Source organism: Ammospiza caudacuta, chromosome 12 (assembly GCF_027887145.1).
Source record: "Ammospiza caudacuta isolate bAmmCau1 chromosome 12, bAmmCau1.pri, whole genome shotgun sequence".
Taxonomy (NCBI): domain Eukaryota; kingdom Metazoa; phylum Chordata; class Aves; order Passeriformes; family Passerellidae; genus Ammospiza; species Ammospiza caudacuta.
The window spans coordinates 17833453-17855199 of NC_080604.1; the positions used below are offsets into that span (position 1 = coordinate 17833453).

The 21747-nt window shown below is 48.3% G+C and overlaps 1 protein-coding gene across 1 annotated transcript in view; it reads right to left on the reverse strand.

The window, feature by feature from the left end:
- The window catches only part of FRMD4B (FERM domain containing 4B), a 70129-nt gene that overhangs the window by 41030 nt on the left and 7352 nt on the right, over positions 1-21747 (reverse strand). The window contains exons 2-6 of the mRNA XM_058812842.1: positions 18662-18727; positions 17881-17975; positions 15957-16049; positions 12826-12910; positions 743-799 (exon numbers count right to left, since the gene is read on the reverse strand). Of these exons, the coding sequence (XP_058668825.1) occupies positions 743-799; positions 12826-12910; positions 15957-16049; positions 17881-17975; positions 18662-18727 (396 nt within the window). The remainder of the gene's footprint in view (positions 1-742; positions 800-12825; positions 12911-15956; positions 16050-17880; positions 17976-18661; positions 18728-21747) is intronic.

Sequence of the window (21747 nt, forward strand, 5' to 3'; positions counted from 1 at the left end):
AATCCACCCACGGCACAAATAAAACTGCTTCCAAAACGGGGATGAGTTTCACATTGCAAATCAAATGCCGCTTTTAGTGCACAAGAAGTGAAATACAATTCTCCCTCCTCTCCCATCCAGGCTAAGGTTGGCTGTACAGCCAGGTCAGCACTTGGGAGGAATTGTGCTCACTCGAGATGAAAACAACTGTTCAGGCAGATCAAGCTGCTGCTGCAGCTTTGCTGTGGCACTTTGTCAGTGACAATGCAATGGGGAAAAACCCCAATTTTTTACAGGCAGAATTTTATTTCATAGAAAGTGGTAAAAAACTGGAATTTAAGTCTCATTAGAGCAAAACTAGATTAATGAAAGGGAAAACTGACACTGTATATTTTAACATAACAGAGGGATCAAAACCATATGTTTGGAAAAGAAGATTCACAGGCATAACACAGCTGATTGAGCTACAATATTTACACTTTTCTTCCCAGATCTCTGGAATGCATTTAAACTACGGTTAAGTGATAAAATGAATGGAAACCTGCCCAGATAAACGACTTCCCTCGATTAGCTTTTACTCTTTCCATTTAAAACTCCTCAAACAAACATTTCAAAAAAAACCTCCTGCGTGTTCCAGCTTTTTCTGAGCTCCCTAGCCGCGGAGACCACAAACAAGCCAGCGGGGGCTCGGTACGGAGCGGGGAGGGAAAAACTCCGGGAAGGGAATAAACTGAGCCAAACCCAGCCGGGGGGAAACACTCACCTGGAGCACCAGGGCGGCCAACTTGAACACGGTCTCGCTGTCCACCTCGATGTGTCCCTGTGCGGAGAGAGCGGAGCGTGAGCGGGCGGCAGCGACGGAGGGAGGGCAGGGAAGGGAAGGGGCTCGGCGGAGGCGGCGCTGCCGGAGCGGCGCTCCCGCCCCGCGTCCCCGCTGCCACCGACACACGCACAGAGCCCGTGCTCACAGCCCAGCCCCAGCCCTGCCCTCGGTACGAACGCGGCTGCTGCTGCTGCATTGCACGGGATGCTGCCCCGTGGTGCTGCTGCATTGCACGGGACGCTGCCCCGTGGTGCTGCTGCATTGCACGGGATGCTGCCCCGTGGTGCTGCTGCATTGCACGGGACGCTGCCCCGTGGTGCTGCTGCATTGCACGGGATGCTGCCCCGTGGTGCTGCTGCATTTCGCGGGACGCTGCCCCGTGGTGCTGCTGCATTGCACGGGACGCTGCCCCGTGGTGCTGCTGCATTTCGCGGGATGCTGCCCCGTGGTGCTGCTGCATTTCGCGGCATGCTGCCCCGTGGTGCTGCTGCATTTCGCGGCATGCTGCCCCGTGCCCGCACGCTGCCAGCCCCAACCTGCCGTGCAGCACCCCAAGGATGTTAACGCACACCCCATCCTCATGGGGAGGGTCACAGCATCACGGACTGGCCGTCATACACTGCAATCTATGGAATTACAGACTGGCTGGGTTTGGGACCTTAACAACCATCTCACCCCGAGCCCCCTGCCCTGGGCAGGGACATCTTCTGTTAGCGTTCAAAAACACATAATCACGGGGGATTATATGCGGTGCTTTTCATTAAAGTGCTCTAGGAATCGGGGTATTACCCAAATCTGATTCCGACCATACATCCGAAATGATCATGTTTTTATAGTCTATCGTTATATAAATTTCACGTTAATTATTAAACTTATATTGTTTTATTGTATACATAAATTTAGCCCCTCTCTGAATTTCCAACATAGTTTCTCATTATTCTTCTTATGGTTATATAATAATTATATTTAATTACTAAACAATCATCACATCTAACAATTATATAATTTATCATACTGCTTATGCAGGTGCAGTTGATCTGGGAAAGCACAAAGCCTAACATTTTAGATTCTATCTAACTTTTTCCAGGGCTCCACTATCACTTCCACTAGACCAGGTCGCTCCATCCCTGCCAAGTGTTGCGATTCCGCTGTTATCCCTGGGGTAGCTTGGTCCATTGATCAATTGGATTGGGTCTGGATGCTGTTAGCATGCTGAGGGGTTGCTCTCAGTCTAGAGGTGTGGTCTAATTTTTGGAGGTTTTATTTTGCTCCAAGGTCACCCCAACCAAAAAATGCAGAGCAGTGGCTTATGTGTCAGTGAACCCGGTGGGCGAGTATGTGTTTTAAGGTGGTTGCTGGTTTTGAAGTTCCACTTGCAGGGATGGGGCACGGCAGATACACGGTTGGATGGCACCCAGGAGCACCTATCAGCTCCACAAACAGCAGTATTTGACAAGATCTAAACCCCTGACACCATCTGCAAGAAAAGTATTTATTTCCCAGCTCACTTCTGTGCTCTCCACTCATTTGCATGCATCTATCCACTGGGATATAGCCCTGTCCCAGCCAAGAGAAAACCAAAGAACTACATCCATCTCTCCGTAAAGAGTTTTACTGCTTACAGTTTTAAGGCCTTTCCTTGTTAGCTGTGATTGTGGTACACAGGCCCCTGGTGCTAAACCAGCCATACTGATTAATCACAAGGACAGCATCACTGAGTCCTTTGTCCTGCTCAGTCTGCATCCCACAGCTTTCCTTTCTTCCAACTCCACTGGAGCTCTAGAGCAATGTTCAGAAAAACTGCATGGATCCATGGATCCCATGATGAAAATGTGTGCCTGAAGCCCACCCCAAAACCAGCCCTGTCCTAACAGCACTGTGTACTCAGAAACTCCACAGGTGCCTAAGCATCAAAAATACACAAGGATCCTTTTTTTTTCTCCTGCTTACAAGCTTAAGTACAAACTTTCCACGTTAGTTTCTTACCAGGAAAACCCCTGGCCTTGGTTGTACTCAGGGACCAGCAGTGACACTGGAAGAGCAAAGGAGATGCACTGACAGTGGCACTCTTTACTCCTCCTGCACCTTGCAAACAGTGGGCAAAGCACAAACCTGAGCCTATGGAGCAGCCCAGGAGCACAGATTTTTCTTAGTGACCTTCTGCAAATGCAGACAGTGGACATGATGCCTGCCTCATGTCACTGAGATCCCAGCACACCCTTAGCCCCCAGGATCTGTTGGCTGAATGAGGAGACAAAGCAGACCAAAAGCTGAAACAATGCCAAAACCAGGGCAGCAGCAAAACCTAGAGAATCACATACAGATACAGGGAAATGACATCTCAAAATATATTAGGGCACATCTGGAGCTGAGCTAATTTACCCCAGCTGCAGGTCTGGCCCACAGAGACTAAATTCAAAAGCTGAACAAACAAATAATTCAATTTTCATGGAAAGGAAGTGTTTTTGCCAGCTTTGTCAATAAAACATTCCAGCAGCAGCACTCCCCCAGGCCTCTCTGACAGGCAGACCAGGAGGAATTTCCCCTTCCCAACAGGTGTGGCACCAGCTATGCAGGAGAAGCCCCCAAAGCATTCCCAGACATATTTTATTAGAAGAAGAGGAGGGGCACATCAGAAGTTCAGAGAAAAAAACCAGCTTGAAGTGCATCCTTCCTTCAGATCTCTTTCATGTTGGTGCTTAAGAAAAGAGGCAAGATTGCAGCCCAAAAACTCCTCATGTAGGTGCAATTTTAAGGCACTTTGTTACTTCCAGGTCTGTATCAGGTTAGTCTTTGTCATGCACATCTGAGCTGGCTTTCTGAAAGCTTAAATTGCATCTGGCAAGCAACCTCTGATGCCAGCTGTGGTGGTGAGAGGATTACAGGAGATCAGGTCACCCCAGCACCATGGTGCCCTTCACCAGCACACAAAGAACTCAGATATGAGAAAATGCCATCACAGGGAACTTCAGCTCAGCAGGAAAGGTGAGATCTGGCTCAGCAAAGCTGCCCTGGATCACAAAATCAGGGAAAACAGGGGCAGAAGGGGCTTTAAAAGCTCACCAAGAGCATTGCCCTGCCCCAAGGCAGAGTCAGCTACATGGGGCTCGTTGCCTTTTAAGCCTACAAGAAACTCAAGGAGATTTAACTCTCCAAAGCCCTCTTGATTTACTGCTGGCTCCCAGATAAGCTCAGAGCACTCAGAGCTGCTGCAGCAGAGTCTCTGCTGACCCACAGCAGGAGCTGCTGCTGGCCTCACAGGGGTGTTTGGGACTTCATAACCAAGCACCTCCTCACTTCTCATCTTCACAGCACCTCACAGCCATTAACTAATTAGCAAGAATAATTATGAGGCTGCTTTTCTGTGTTTATTTGCTTTTTCCTAGATACTGGCCTTAGGAAACTGGTCATTTCACTGGCTGCCATGGCATGGCCACAAGTGTTAACAGTGATTCCACAAACCACTTTATTCAGGGTTTTAGGAGACCAAAGAGAGCACGAAGGGGGACTGGCTTATCCAGGTGAGGAGGTTTCAATTTGCTATCAGAGTGAGGGATTTGCTGTGCCAGTGCTCTCAGTTTCAAATTTGCTTAGAAGCTGTAAAGAGTGAAGAGGTAAGAGAGTCCTCTTGAAGATGTTCTTGACCAAGCAAAGGGGACAAACAGATCACCCCAGGGGCAGGGCTGCCATCATTCTCTCCAGCTGCCGCAAACCTCACAGCCCAAGTTACTGCCCACACAGTAACAGTGGAAGGAGACTGAGGCCACTCTAAGCAAGGCTCAGGAGAAAAAAAAAAACAAAAAAACCAACCAACCAACATTAAGAACAACCCACCCTTTAAAGGGATTAAAGATCACAGAAAAGGTGCAGGGAAGTGAGGGGACTGCCCCGAAGTGCTGCAGTAGCTAAGCAGCAGAGCAAGGATTTGAAGCCAAGGATGCCAAAGCCCAGCTCAGCCTGTGTTTGACAGACTAATGCTCTCCAAGTGACAGTGTCCTGGGCAATTCCCTCTGAGCCTGCAAGTACTTTTTCATCACAATGTAACATTATTTGCCATCTGGCTCACCAATTGGCCATTGCTGTAATGTAATCCAGGTCTGCCCTAGGCTGTCATGGAGTTTGGACAGCCCTTGGCTTGACACAAATCCAGACAGTGATATGTGCTGCTCTGAAGTGCAGGATCATGACTCTTCTCACTCAGGCAATATTTTGATTTTATAATCATCCTTCAGCCTGGAGGTTGGCAGATAGGGGTTTCTCTCTTAGTATTGCTTTATCAGCAAGGTCATATTTCAAAAATAGATGAGGAAAATGACTGTAAGAAGATTAATTTTTATTGCCTGCCATTGCCAGGGTAATTCCAGCAGAGACTTCAGTGGGCAAGTGAGGGGGCCCTGAGAGCCAGGGCAGCCAGGGCTCCCACAGCCACATGTTGAAGATGAAGATTTTCCTAAATTTATCCAAGTGGGAACAAGGTCAGCAGCACGAGGTTAAGCAGATGTATGTCATTCAGATAATAGAATCTGACTCTTCTACATTTGAGATGTAAATGAGTTGAAACAGACTGGTGACTGCAGCCCCAGGGAGGGGATGAAACTGATATTTTTCAATTAGAGTCTGCACAGGGGCTGATCATTTTAACCAGTGAGACAGATTCAGCCAGGAGACCACTGGCTTATCTGAACACTGAACTTGGTCCAGCGGATTCAGGTGCTGGCTTTTGTCATCCTGATAAACATCAGAGCAATAAAAGGCTGCAGCAGGTGTCCAAACTGGTTGGCAATTACGGTAGAGCAGGAGTGGGTCACTATCTCAGCATCTGGTTAAGAACAACTCAACCTTCAGTGCCCATGGGCAGAATTCAGCCCCCAGTTCAGATAAGAGCTCTTGCTACACAGACATAGACTTAGAATGTGATAAAAATCACAAGCTTGGTCATGAATAGAGCACTGAACCCTCATTAGACACAGCAACAACACTAGAATTTACTGCCATAGAGATACAAGTCTGAAATCCTGATGAAAACTCAGATCAAGAGTGATGATAGTCAGATGAGCATTAACTGTGTTAAGCAAATCTTTAGGCTGTCAACTCAGATTAAAGCAGATTTAAAAAAATAAGCACACACAGGAACTGTCGTGTTTAACTCTTTAGAGCAAGAAGTGGAAATGGACATGGTTTGTTCAAACCACATGTAACCTCCAGAGGTTAAAGTCTGACAACAAAATCATTTCACCTGCAGATCTGAGAGCTGAGATACCAACACACTTGTTCCCTCAAACTAATTCCTTAAAAATTTGTGTTAGCCAAAGACACCCCCAAAAATGCACACACCATGACTGAATAGCCTCAAGACAGCCACAAGACTGAATATAATTACCAGTGATTACCGAAAGGTGCTTTAAAAAAAGCTGAAAGAAGGGTGCAATTAGCAGAGGGAAAGAAAGGACCCAAACCGAGGCAGGCAATTATCTGGGTGTGGAGCCAGCACAAGTGAACAAAGCAGTCCCAGCACCCCATGCCCTGATCCAGCAGTGAGGTGATTCCCACCAGGGATGCAGAATCCCTGCTCTGTGTGCTGAGATTGGCTGGCACGGCCCAGCAGGGCAGAAAGCTGAGCAGCTTTTCAGCGTTTTTAAGGCTTTTTTGTGCCAGGCTGGGGAGGGCAGTGGGTGTTGGCCACAACCTGTTCCACCACACAGGCTGTGCAGGAGGAACTGGGTCAGGCAGATCCTGCCGCTCACCCTGCCTGTGCTGGGCAATTAATTACTGCACAGAGACAAACACATGGATAACTCCAGCTTCCAACTACCTGTCCCAATTACCAGCACTCACACCTACACCTGAGCCCTGGTGCTGTCACCTGCTGTTCTCACTGCCCTGCAGGGCACGGGGGGCACCATCCCATCCCTCCTGCAGCAGCTGCTCCAGGCTTGGCAGAGCACCTGAGCTGGGACTCTGCTCCAAGGACACAAACCGAGCTGGGAAAAAGCACAGCAAAGCAAGTGTCAGCCTCCAGCACCTCAGGGAGGTAAAGCAAAGCACAAAAGCAGCAGAATACGAGCTGCTAGAGGAGCAAATGGCACTCTGCTCCTCCTGACCTTCCTGGGAGAAACACTGCGGATTTCCACTTGTGCTGCATTTCCCCCATGGGCCTTGCAGCCTGGGTGGCTCAGAAGGCCTCACAGCTGCTCCACAGAATTGAGATGGTCCATGATGGGTTCTGTTTCACGTATGGAGCCCCACAGCCCCTCACACCAAGCACAGGCTGAGACCAAGCACAGCTCAGTGCAGGTGCAGAGGCTGATGCAGCTCCTCCCTGGCCATTCCTGCTGCTTCCCACCTCAGGGGCTGAGGCCAACCCAGCTCAAAAATAAAAGCTGTTAGTGGTGAGAGACAGGTTCAGGTTTCCCTGTTACACCCTTTATTTTGCTGTCTCTGCCAGCCACTCTCATTCATTTCCTTCTGCCTTTTTTGTGCCTCATCAACACTTAGGTGAAACTCCAGGGACAGGAGCAGCTACTCCAGGACTCACCTGCACTGTGCAACAGGAACACATCGACTTTCTTATTAATACAAGAGTAAAAGCAGAGAATGGGGAAAGGCCTGAAGACTTCCCTGGTTTGCAAACCAGGGCACATAGCAAGTGTCATTAGCCTTAACATATAATCACAGCCTTTTGCTTTGCTACCCCACCATCACGGGGAGATATCAACACACACAACAACAGAACTGGCTGAGCTGTCACAGCACCTTTGCTCTGTGGCCAGGACATCAAAGGTGCAGGACTCTCCATGGCAATTAACCCAGTTGTTAGTCCCAGGAGGAGGTGAGTACATCCAGAGATGTGAGGAGCAGAACTCTGGCTGCAAATCAATTGAATTTTCATATGCAATGGGGCCAGCCCAGCTGGGACACAACCTGCACCTCCCCAGGAGCCCCACAGGTCCCTGGGGCACCCTTTACAGCAGGACTTGGATTGACCTCAGCACTCTCAGGAGGCCCTGGACTGTCCCCACACCATGGCCAAAGCCACCAGCACAGCCCCAGGTGAGGTCTGGGGGTACAATGGGGGCCCCATGGAGATCTGCCAAACTGCATCAGAGTGGGGTCCTATCACATTTTATTCACAGGCTCCGTCCTCCTCACTTGCTGACATGAAGGCTGGGCCATGGAGGTGGCTGCCACGGCAGAATCCACAGGATAGAACAGCCCTGGAGGAGGAAAAAGCCAAGTGCTCCTGCTGAACCTCAACCTGGGCTTCACATGTGCTGCCTCTGGGAGCAGAACAGCCAACTCAGGCAAGAGACAGAGGCTGTTTAATGGCCTTGGCTAGGATCAGACTACACACTGTTACAGGGCTACACGGGAACGTTCCCCTCTCCCTGGAGGACGGGGAGAACTAGGAAATATCCATTATAAAACTTTCGAGAGCTCTCTGATATATGACCACTGTGCTCCCCAGGAGCTGGGAACCAGCCAGACTTTATGCTCACACCAGGGGTCTGTTTCAACAGCTCTTCTTGGTAAGCACTGGTCCCCAGGCTGCCAAGTGCTCACAAGCATTGCTGTTCATGGAGCGAGCACAGACTCCCCTGAAAACTTACATTTCCTTTAACTTTTCCCTTTTTTAAAGCAATTCTTACAAGTCCTTGAAACAAATGGGAATTTAAATAAACCCCCCAACACCCAGAGATACAGAGGAAATGGGGAACACAGCCAACTTGACCAAGATCTTAACTTTACAGAACATATTTTAAGGCCTGGCAAAGACTCAACCACACGACTGCAGAGCTATATGGAGGTTAGCCCTAATGCATAATAAACTTGACAGTGCTTTGCTAGCCAAGCAGGGTGTTATTTTTCCAAACTTGGCTGTTTCAAAAGAAGAAAAGACTAATTTATCTTTCCAACTTTATCACCAGCATGTGCGTGACTAGCTCTGACCCACCTCCCTGCAAGCACCCCAGCTATGGTCATGGGCTGTGCAATAACACACTGAACACTTCACATTTACAGAGCTCCCTGTGCAAACACAGCCATTCCAGATACCCACTGCACCAGGCTGCCCTCTCCTGAATTCCAGCAGGTTTCAGACAGCTATAAATCTTAACTCAGCTTCTTGAAGTCAATGGTGGGTGAGAAGGCTTTTAAAGTGAAGTTGTCACCACTGGAGGTTCTCAGGCAGCGACACTCAAAGCCTTGGAAAAGAGAGGCCAGATGTACACAAAGCAACTGCAGCCTTTGCATTCTCCCAGAATACATGTGGATAAATGAGTTTTTAACCAAGTGACTGGAAAGCACTTGAGCAGACCTGGATATATAATTACCACCAGCTCCCACCTCGGTGGTCCAAGCTGTTCCTGGCAATGGGTGCGAGTTCTCCAAGCTCCAGGAGCGTGGATGCTGCAGAGCAGGAGCCAGCCAGCTGCTGGGACCACACAGCACTGAGAGGGACCAGACCAAGGGGAAAACGGGCAGCTTGGCATGGCAGAGGGCAGGGTGAGAGCTCTGGCAGCATTTGCTGTCTCAGCTGGATGCCAAGGTCTGTGCAGTGAGGGGGCACCAAGTTTAGCAGCACATGCTGTGCTCTGTTCACATGCAAAGGGGGCTTCACAAAAGTTAAAATGAGGTCTCAGCCCTCTTGTGCCTCAGGCAAAGGGGTCTCCCCCAGCTCCCCACAGGCAGAGGAGACTGCACAGAGAGCAGCACAGGTCACAGAGGATGCACAAACCTGGCACGTGCCAGCAAAGGTCCCAGAGGCACAAAGCAGCTTTGACAGTAGAGGAGCACAGAGGTGGGGGAGTGGGTGGGGAGTAGAAAGAAATACATTTTTGGCAGCTGAGATTTCATTGTCTGTCTTGTCCCTTCCTTGCCAGAATGTCTACAGAGATTGCAAAACGCACAAGGCCCAGATTCCTCCGAGTCCTGGCAGGGTGAAGCAGTACCTGATTTCAGAAAGAAGCAGAGAGACTTGCAAGAAGGAATGTGGGGTTGAAAGGTGAGGAAGAGAATCATGGCTGTGCACTGCAGAACACCAAGCAAGCCTTCACCCTTTTCAGAGCTGCCACGCAGGTTTTGATTTCATTATTTATTACTCATGATCATATTTTGTAATATATTATGTAACTAAGAATATAAAATGGTATAGTGTTTACCCTAAGTTTTTATTCAGCTGTTACAAGACACCCAGCACACACTGCCCAGCAGCTCCAACCTGACCCCAGAGGTGCTGGACTTCCTTAGGAGGATTCCATTCTCTTTGATTAGAAACAGCCCCTTACAGGATTTCACACACAGACATCTCAAAGAACACTGTAAATACATTTCTAGTGCAGCCTCTGTACTTTGTTAGCCAAGGATAAATCCCCTGCACAGGAAGGGCTGGCACAGCGCTTTGCCATTGTGCTGGCTGTGTCTGGCTCTCCTGGTGTGCCCACGTGCCAGCAGGAGCACGGGCACCCCATGGCACACACAGGGCAGCATCACCCCCTCCCTGCTCACAAAAACATCCCTGCCCCCTGAAGACAAGGGAGCACAGGTGCCCACACTCTGCTGTGCTGTCAACACGTGCCAGTGCTCAGGAATGTCACAAGAGCACTCAAGCATCAGGCATTTGCACCACCCTGGATTTGGGTTTCCCCTATGGGGAAAAGCTGCAGCGAAAACTTTGCAAACACCTTTGTGAAAGCAAAGAAACACGACTGACTTTGAAGCAATCTCATCCACACAGGGCTCAGCACAGCCCAGGTGTTGCAGCATCTATCCCAAACCACATTCCTGGCCCACACAGAGCACAGGCTTCCTGCAGAGATCCAGGTTAGGATATTGCCCTGGCAGGGCATCCTCTGGCACTGCCTGGGCACATGGGCTGGGTGTGAGCTGCTGCTTTTCACACACTGGGGGTTCCTCACTCCAAGAATACAACAAGAAAAGGAATGGGAAAAAAAGGGAAAATCAAAAAGCCAAGCTGAGGCAGGCTAACCTCCTGGAGCTGGATTAAGGACTGAGCAGTGCCAGGGAACATTCCTGGCTGTCATCATTGAGCATCAGCCACTTCCCTCACGGAGCTGGGGATGCTCCTATTCAGACACCCCTGGCTCCTTCCCTGCCCCACAAAGGAGCCAGCAGCACCAGGGGAGAGCACAGGCTGTGGGAGCACATCTGAGGGGCCTCTGTGCATCCTCCTGCCCCATCCCAGGGCTCAGGATGAAGGCTGGACCCACGTGCCCTTCAAGACTGCCTGGGACTGACCCGAAGTTTGTCACGTAGAACAGAATATTTTCACAGGAGTTAATTGGAAGGTTAAAAGCTGCTTGGGAGTAGAGGAACTGGCTCCTGCTGGAGGAGCCAGAGGCTTGAGCTGGGCTGTGAAACTGCACAGAGAGGGCTGCAGCAGAGCCAGGCATCCCCAGCTCTCCCTGTGTGCTGAATCACCCGGAGCTGCACAGAGATCTCCTCTCAGGAGGAAGGGATGCTCCTCATCCCTCTGCTGCCCACAGAAACTGGACACAACAGATACCTCCTGTTTCTGGCAGTTTTGCCTGCAGGAACAGGGATGCCACACTCTGGGTGGCTACAATTAGAGCACACACTTTGCAAACCATAGGGAAAAATAAAAGAGCCAGCCTGCCTTCAAATTTCTTTTTTTATGCTTCTCTTCACCCTTGCTTTCTGATGTGTCTTATACCTACACATAAACACATATACTGGCACCCAAATGTGTTAATATTGGATAGGGTTTGTTTCAACAGCAGTGGCATTTACCACATTCCATCCCAAAACCAGACCCATTTTCCAATTCCAAAATTATTTGTTAAGCTGCTCCAGTTAAGGAGCAATTTAAGGATGGCTACAAGCTGCCAAGACCCTTCATTTTAAGTGGCAGATATATCAAATGGAGATTTGCTTTTTAATAACCATAACCAGTGAGGCCCCAAGTTCTTTGAGCATCTTTCAAACTTCAGCATGTTGTAAAAATGCACCAAATTTCCTTCACTCCTCCAGAAAGCAATTCCTGTACAAAGCACTTACAGCTCTGCCATCACCACTTTCAGGTTTCTGTATTCTTTCATAAAACAATGAACACTGCATCCTGAATAAGAATCCTCCAAAATCTGAAGCATGTTGAAGGTGAAAGCTTTGGCTGGCTACACTGAGCTCCACCACCTAGGATTGTGTCCCAAGGAAAGGTTGTAAGAACCAAGTGACCCTCTCAGACTGATTGAACCACGAGTGAAAACAAAAGGCACCAGAGTTTGACATTAACTGGAAAATCCCAGAAGCATGAGAGTAAAGTTCACAGAACTGCAGCTGCGTGTAGGGGCATGGCAAAGTTGGCTGTCACACCACTCTTATTTCAGAGAAAGATGCACCTGCAGCAAATCAACCTTATTCTTTAGATTTTCATTACCACATCCTGATGTGCCTTTTAAAAACATGTATTTTACCAATCTGAATATTTTAAGAAAACAGTGGAAGCTTTTCAACCAGAAAGTAAATACAGAAAATATTCAAACAACTGGTTGTGATTGCTACTTTATAGGATTTGCTATTACTATTTACTGTTACTTTACTATCTCACTGAATTAAGGCAGGAAATAAAGGAATTAGGGACCAAATCCACAACACAGGACCTTCCTCACAGGCCTTTTCTTCTTAAGAGAAGTTTGATTAAAGGTCAGTAAAGAGACACTTGCACTGAGTGTTTGCTATGCAGACTGCAGGAGGATGCTGAGCAGAGCCTACCTGGGAAGTTACAGCCCAGATTTCAAGAAGCTTAAAAGCTTTTGAGTATTTCAGACTCATTGCAGAGCACTGAGCACACAGCAGGGCTGGAACCATCATCAGCCTCATTCATGTGCACGAAACATCAGCTTTCAAGGCAAGGAGGGAGTCAACATGCTGAGATCTTAATACTTCAATTAGCTCTAGAAATCAGACACAGCTCCTACCAAGTTCTCAGGACGGAGCATGTGGCAAAGCAATAGAAGAAAAATGCACAAAAATGCTCCAAGTCTTACCTGGTGTACACAGGACTTGGCATTCAGAAAAAACAGCTCCACCGTAGTTTTGTCCTTGAGAAAGGAAATGCTTTCAATGTAGAACCTGAAAATTAAAAAAAGAACCAAAAACCATGAGTGACTCACTTGAATAGGTTTCATCTTCCTCCCAAGTCATTTTATTTCCTCAGTGTTTTGTTCTCCAGCAATAAAATAGCACAGAGGAACTACGAGCTACTGCACTTAATTTCCTGCCTTTTAGGAGGGAGCAAGCAGAAAATCACAGCCTGACAGCACACAGGGACTCCTGGTTCAACAGATCCCAGATATCTGATGACTTTTCAAATTAGATGAAAACTCTGAATGCTACAGGAGCAAAGCCCATCTCTCCTCTGCAGGGAAAGTCACAGCAGTGGAAAAGCCACTCCAGACATGGTGGGGAAGTTGGTCCAGCACTCTGCTGGAGGACAGGGGTTGGAGCAGAGATGTTTGTAAGAACCCCTAACTTCACTCCAGCTCCCACTAAATGCCAGGCAGGAGACACAACTTTCTCCCAGCCAAGCAAACACCTGGCCCACCAGTGCCTCAGCAATGCAGATCACCCAGGGCTTCCCCATGTCCTGTCCGGGGGGCAGGGGGCTGGGTGACCCACACAGGGCAACCAGAGCCAGACCAACCTCTCCCTAGGCTGCTCCTGAGGCTCCTGACAAGCTCCTCAAGCTCCATCCCCTGAATTTTGACCGATGATCATGGCATGGATGGTTTGTAGGACACTTGAACAAGCAGCACAGAGCCCGTGCTAGGCAGCAGGGAAGCTGGGACCTGCCACAGGTGTCAGGAATGCTTGCACTGTTTATGCTGTGACTTCAGGAAAGTGATGCATTAAATGGTAATTGCTTTAATATTTCACATTCCTGCAGCGTGTCCCATTGAATTAATTTTAAAGTACTCTCCAGAATGCCTCTGCAGATGATTTACCCATTTCACAGGCATGCAGCCTGGCCAAGGGGCAGCCCCAGACATCTGAAAAGCTGTTCAACATTTCCATGACTCACCTTTCCCCATGAACTCTATGAACCACAGGTATTTCAACCTTCTCTTGATCTCACCTGATATTTTTTTTTTCCCCCAACAGCTTTGCTAAATTTTACTTTAAACACCCTTGAGTGTTTCTCTTCAGAAATGCAGAGCAGAGGGCAGGACCCACACTCTTCCTCCCTTCCCATCCTCCTGCCAGACCAGCCCTTCCCAGAGTGGACCTTCCTCAGCCTGCTGCAGCCTTCCCTGCACCCTGAAGTGATTTTCCTCAGCTGATGACCTCATTTGCACTTCCACTTTCTTTCAGCCAGGCTCAGGAGCAGGACAGCTCTGGCTCTGAAGAGAGGCAGCTCCCAGTCACTCCTGCACAAAGCAGGAAGCTGTGGGATCTGTGGATTTAGGGTGAGGGCATGGGGGGCACTGCCCCAATCCCAGCTCCATTTCCTCTGTGGTACAAGCTGCACCTTCTCATCACCCCAGGACAGATAAGGATGTTCAGGGCATGGCAGGCACATTTGGGAGCACCATAAAGGGCAAATTCTGCTTCTACTTCCAGTGCTGTCAGTACCCTTGAAACTAAAATGACATTTCTGAAAGTCCTCAATCTGCATCACAGAGCCCTTCAGCTGAGTGTGCCATCCAAAAACCTCTGACTGGATTGACTTTATGCCAGCTGGCAATAATTAAAATCTCAAAGGATTATCATGTTTCCTTATTGAACAGCAAATTTCAGGGATGAGGTGAAGAAAAACCAGCAATCTGGAGATTCCTCCATTTCCAGTAATGCAACTGGAAACTGCAGGTTTTGAAGTGGCATTTCTGCTGGAATACCTATTTTCCATGGATCAGGCAGTTTCTGCAGTGCTATTTATTTCTGTGTCTTATTCCTCCTGCTCTGCATCTCACTGCCCGCCTCCTTGGGTACCTGTTTTGGATCTCATGACCCCAGAGTAAGTCAGGCTTAAAATTCCTTTCTGAATATTGATCTTTCTAAGCCCACTCCTCACACATTAACTCCTGCCCAAGTTTCTGCACACCCTGTCCTGCTGAGAGCCCTCTTGCAACAGAGAGGGCCAAAATGAGCAAAGAGCATAAATTCCAACCAAAAGAATGCTCAAGTTATAATAGGATTGCCTTCAGAACTTTCTTGGGCAGCCACAGGTTTTGGCCTCCCAGATCCTGATCATTGCAAACACAGTGAAGAGCCCATCACCCCTTTTAATAAATGGAGCTTTTTCTTTCTGCAAAGTGTGGAAGAGGAGCTCTGGACACCATCACACCCCAGCACGTATTCAGGCAGAACAAAGTGCCACTTGTTTGTCCCATTCCCTGGTGACAGTGGGGGACACGGGGAGGCACCAGCGCCAACTGACCCAGCTACACGAGAGGCTCTGCTTTGGAAGTGCTTCAAATAATTAAGCACACCAGGCATAAATTTACCCAGATCTGAAAAGCAAATGAGGTCAGTCTGCTCTCACGTTCCCTCACAGACTGCAAGGAAAACAAAGACTCCAACAATATTAAGAATATGATGCTTGAGCTCTTCTGCCAACTCTGTTTCATAGGATGTGGATTTTTTTCAGGCCCTTAACCAGCAGAGCTTTGCCAGCAACAGCCCTAAAGTAATGCAATTACATTGGCCAAAATCATCATTTTGCCAGGGATTTTATTCTTTCCTGGGGCCTGGCTAAGCTGTGAGCAAAACAGCCATCAGCAATCCCTTTAAAATACACACAGCCCTTAAGTAAACAGAAAGAAAAAAGTAAGTTAAATTGTTTGAATAAAGCGTATTGAAATTTAGCACACTCAAAGACACGTCAGGCAAAGAAGATACTTTAAAAAATGAGGTTTTAAATAAAAAACAAAACCCAAACCCACCCTAGGAATCACGTCCTAATAAGAGTTTAAAAAGTATCAGGTTCCAACCTACTTTATTTCACAGTTACATACAAAAGAGAGCAGCACTTAGCCAGGCCCTAATCTCTTCTAAAAATAACACATTGCTTTGACATTTATTTCCTTTATCAAATCTGTAATCAGCTCCTTTAAACAAAACCCCCTGGTGACAAATAAACCCAAGTGGTGATGTTTGCTTGGTGGAAACAATTACTCACCTAACGGCAAAGTACAAAGTAGCTGGGCCTGGTTTCTTGGGCAAGTCATGGTCCAGGACACGGTGATCCAGCTGCAGCCAGACACTTTGACCTCTGTGCAAACAGGTTGGGGAGAGGGTTAAAAACTGCGATGGAAAACACAGAAATTGGTTCTTTTCAGTGCCCCCAATTGGTCCAAGTGTTACTTTAAAAAGTTCAAGCCTCAGCCCCAAGGCAGGCAAACACTTCATGGAATAATTTCCTTTTTTTTTGTTTTTCCTAACCCTTAACCCTGCAAGGCTGAGCCATGGGTGCCCTCCAGAGGCCAACACTCCCTCCAAGCACCCAGCCCTGTGCACACACACCAAGGCAGGCCCTGGAACCCCACTGCAGTTTCTGGGGAATCCAGCAGCTTTCAGATAATCCCCCGGCAGCACTTTAAACCTCACCAAGACTCGGTGCCAGCAACCAAAAATATCCAGAAGGATTTCATGGCAGCTCTTCTGGGGCAAAAAAACAAGCCAAGTACAAACAGTATGCTCAAGGGATTTACAGAAGAGCTGGGGGTAATATTTTCCAGCAAGTGAAAGGACAAAAATATTCCAGGGATAGCCCAAGATGTGAGTGGCTGGTAAAAAATAACAGAGGGCTGGGGTCAGGGCCCCAGAGGGAGCAGCTCCACGAGCTCCAGGGTGTCCCACATGGGATGGGCATCAGCAGGGTGGCCCCAAACACGGCTCTGAGGGGATCTGTAGGTGGAGGCTTCCATCCAGGGCTGCATAGAAAGTGGGGATGGAGAGCAACAGGAAGCAATGTTATGTCACGGACATATTTTCATAAAAATCCTTTCTTTAGGATTTTTCTTCTGAGAAGCTGTGGCCTCAGCAACAAAGTGTAAACAACGGTTACTTGCTGCTGTGGAATGCAACAGGTGCATCTGTGATTGGCCTCCTGTAGATGTTTGGATTTACTGACCACTCACAGCAAGGCTGAGTCTCGCTCTCTGCTGAGACACAGACCTTTGTTATTCATTCTTTTCTATCCTATTCTTAGCTAGCCTTCTGAAAATTTTTCCTTCTATTTCTTTTTAGTATAGTCATAATGTTATATATATATCGTAAAATAATAAATCAAGCCTTCTGAACATAAAGTTAACATTCTTGTCTCTCTCTTCATCCTGCCACCCTTGTGACCACTGTCACAATGTTCTTCCCATTAGACAAGAGGTTTATTTAGGGGCTGTTGTAGTGCACAGCTCCACGTCCCCACTGCCCTGAGCACCTCTGCTCCAGCTTTTTGGGGGAGCTGAAGGTAACTCCACTAGAGACACTGCCAGCAGATGTGGGGAAGCATTTCAGTGCCCTGCTGAGAGATGAGCACCAGGTGAGACTGCAGGTAATGAACCCATCTGACTCTGGGTTAATGCCAAGGAACACATCTCCCACAGCATCACAGCCAGGCTCAGAGAGAGCAAAATGGTCCCTGGGCAGGACTGACCTCACAGCTCACTCTGCTCGGGAAATTTGGGGTTAAAAGGCTCAATGATATATTTGAGATTCAGGTGCAAAGCAATTCATTTTGGAAATAAATGCAAAACCTTTTCATTGTTACTAAAAGTGCAGAGGAAGAAAGCTGAGGGTGTTCACATGGGAAATAGGAAATTATCCCTGAATCCGTTTTTTCACTGTGTGAGACAAATATGAAATGTGAAATCATCAGGAAAATATTTTACAAGGATTCTCTGGTTTGGGCCCAGAAGATATTTTCCAAATATTTTCTATTTTGTGCCTTCCCCTCTCCCCAGCCAAGCAGCACAAGGACAAAGTAGGAAACTCTTTCTTCTTTGAAAGAAAAAGAAATTTTTCTATCATGCCAAGCTGCCACAGTATCAGAGGATTTACACTGCAATAATGACACAGCTGTTTAAATAAACAAACACACTCACGTGTCATCAATAAATGTTATCCCAAAATACTCCTTTTCTTTCAGGTTGAAGTGTGAGGCCACCAGATCCAGCAACTCCCGAGACAAAAGTTTGGGCTGTTGAAAGAATAAAATCAATTTTATTCATTTCAGTCCAGGCTTTTAATAAAAAATGATATTTTTTTTTCTGTACAAATACTGACACTTAAGTACACATGGCCATGCTAAACCCCTGTTGTACAAGTGAATACAGAAGTGATGTACCAGACTCAGGGTGTCTCAGCGGAGCTGTGTGGGATGTGTGGAGCATGGAGAGGCAATTCTGTGCTTAATCCATGACATTAAGCTGAAGGGCACAGACTGAGTGCTGCTTTCCTCTTGCTGGGGGAGAAGGCAGCATCCAGGCTTTCCTGCACTTAGGGCAGGAAGGATTTTGCAATTAAGAAAACATTGTGTAGTGGAGGATCTCGTGCTTTGAGTTCTGTTATGGGAAAAAAAACATCCTCAAAACCACAGAGTTTTCTTCCCATCTAAATGACAAAAAAAAACCCCAGCACAAGGGGTATGTTTAATGTCCTGTGTGAATTTTGGTGAAAGCAAAAAGTGAATGCAGAACTGATGGCAGGGGAAATCCTTCAGCCAATCCAAGTGTCAGGAGAAGCACACATTGCCTCAGCACACCTATTCCATTCTGTGAGTTATTCTAGAATGACTTGTCTTCAGCCCTCACTTCAGCCCCCAAAAGAAGACAGGCAGAGAAGCCTGGCCCTGGCTGCCAGGGCCCAAAAGAGCGAGGTCAGTACCTGAACCAGCAGCTCCAAGTTCCTGTCATCGAGGAGATGCACCTGGCAGTGCCGGCCCTCGGTCATCTGCAAAGACAGCAGCACAGCCTGTCAGCAAGGACAGCATTCCTGCTTGCACCAGAGCATGGGAGCCTTGGGGACAAGGGCAGGGTGAAGCCAGTGTCTGATTTTGATGGATAAGGGAATTGACTGTGTACCAGAGCCGAGTCCTGCTCCAAGGACTCCATCTGGGAGCTGCCTCAGCACTGGCAGTTCCTGTCAACCCCACGCTGGAATTAAGGGTGCTTAGCAGCACTCAGGATCAGATTTAAAAAAAACATACATGCTGTGAGAATTAAATGTGAGGATGAACCAGGCTGGCCAGTGCCACAGCCTTGGGCTTTTGCTCTGGTGAGGAGATGACAGGGACTCAAGAAACCCAGATCCATCCAAACCTCCCTGCAGATGGGTCAGCCCAGGTCTGGTCCATTGACCTGTCTGTAGAACAGATGGAGTAACATTTTCACTTGAGCAGCTACTGAAAGTCATCACCTCCATGGGATTCTTACACAGGAGCTGCACACATCAAGAAGGTGCTTGAACTGCATCACTAAGAATGGGGTGATGCTATATCTGAGCCACCTCTTTCATGTCACATTTATCTCCTGCAAACTAAGTCTCTTCCTCTCTTTAGCAGACAAGCAATTCAGAAATAGCTGCCCATTATGCCCTTTTAGCATCTGCCCTTTGAAATCTAATACATTTCAATGAAAGCTTTTACATTATTTAATATCTGTTCTAATTCTGGGCCTTTCAGCAGCTCCAGTGAGGACCAGCTTTGCGACACTCTCCGGGCAAGAGCTGGTGAAGGAAACCTGGCTTTCATATTTGTTCTCCCAGCCTCAAAGTAGCTCATTTTCCTGACAGCACACCATAAATTGTGAGCTGTGAGCAGAGGCCGGGGGTGTTTGCTTAGACAGAGGCTCCCAGAGGAATTAAACAGCAGCATGCAATGGTTTCCCCTTTCACATCCCTCTGGCTCTGCAGGGACAGGGACAAGGACAGGGCTGAGCTGTGGTGCTATCAGCCCCTCTCATCACCTCCTGCCCCTGTGCACGCTGCAGAGACTTAAAAATAAACACAATTTCTGTGTGATCACAGTGGGGCCGCAGAGAGCTCGCAGCTCTGCCCCCGTTTGCACAGCCAGGGCTGCCCGGACACGGCCACCTCTGCCACCAGCCAGCCTCTGCCCCCAGCTCCCACAGCAACAAAGCTCCATTGTCCCACTCACTGAGCTCCTTTGGACCACAAGGCGAGAGGGAGTGCCCTCCTGAGGAGCTCTGCAGGCAGGTCAGAGAGGAGCATCTGCAGGCACAACTCCCTGAAGTGGTCTGGAAAATTGGGCAGCAGCAACTTTGGGCACTGCTGAGCATCACACCGCCCATAAAACAGCAACACTGGTACAAGGACTGCTTGCAGAGCGAGTCTAGAGGACAGAAATCCCTTCTTTTCCCTGTATTGCTGCTGCAATCATGAACCTGTGCAGAAGTGCCAGGTGAGCAGTGACACACGGCAAGCAGCAGCTCAGAGCACAGGGCTGCTCCAGCCCAGAGCCAGCAGTGATCCCACAGCTGCATCCCCCTGCAGAGCATCATCCCCAGGCCCAAGGCACACCTCCAGCAATCCATCCCTCAGTTCTGGAAGCAGAGCTGAAGCACCCCAACTCCAGCTTGCAGCAGGCTCCCTGAGATTTCCCTGCTGCCCAAACACAGCACCCTTAAACCCATCATGATCCACTCCCAGCTCCATTTGTTCCCCAGAGCTGAAGGGCTGCCAGGGCAGGCTCATAACTAAGTTGCCCATTACCATCAATTAATCATTTCATCAGCACACCCTTCAAGGTGCAGCAGATTTCTGGCTCTGACACACTGTTACCAATCTGCCCCTGTTGGGAAGCGTCAGATCCAATGCTGTTTTTAAATAATTCCCCATCTGTTGCTCTCAGATAGCACGAGGGTTGCCATAATTTAATTGTGAGCTGCTTCAGTTTTCACCCAGTATAATCACATCAATCACTTCTGACTGTTTTAATTGCCTCAGTTGTCTGTTGTTAAGTAAAAAAGGTTTCTGTTAGAGCAAACACGTCCACAAAGCCTCATGCTGAGGAGAAAGAAAGGTATCTGGAAGGATTAAAATATAAAAAAAATACCAAGCATCATCTGTGCTTCAATTCAGCTATCCAAGGTAACTGCAAAGCACCTTAAAAGTAAATAAAACTCATAACAGCCCTGAAAGTAGGCAAGATATAATTATCCCTGATTTTATTGATGAGGACAACATAAGGAAACAGTTTAGAAGTCTCATTTACAAATATACACACCGACAACATTTAAAACCTGAGGCACCAGCAATCTTTGCTCAGAAATCACACATCCACTTCCCAGAGTGGTGGGAAGCTCAGTGAAGAGGCTGCAGAAGATGCCGAGGTGCCCATGACAAAGCACTGTGAAATGCCTTTGCTGTGACAAACCTGGATCCACAGCACTCTGTGGCCACGGGCTCGTGTCACCCCAGGAACAGCTGGGGACATAATCACAAAGCCACAGCGATGTCCAGAGCCATGAAATGCCTGTGGCTGTAGCTCTGAGAAGAGCTGCTTGCACCCCTCTGCCCCCCCAGCCCATTCCTGAACACCTGAGGGCCACATTGCCGCTAAGACACCTCCTCCAGCCAGGATGAGACACAGGGATACTCACTGTGTGCCACCACAGCCTGCTCCAGGAGCACACATCTGCTGCTGTGACCATCAGCTCTGCATCTGCAGGCTCCAATCCCCAACCAAAGCCTGGACTGAGCCCTTCTCCTCCTGCACCCTGGTTCCTGCAGCTGGGCAGGAGCTCACTCCAATATCCCCACCCCATTCCTGGTGGGGCAGAGAGCACAGCACTTGGCTCACCCTGTCCTTGCACTCAGAGGGAAATCACTCCAAATTACCACCACAGGGGAGCACAAGCCCGTCCCACAGCAGGAATGTCGCCCACCAGAGAGGTCATCTCCAGGAGACAGCTCTCTCCTCACATCCAGCTGCCTCCTTGTGCACACAGGGC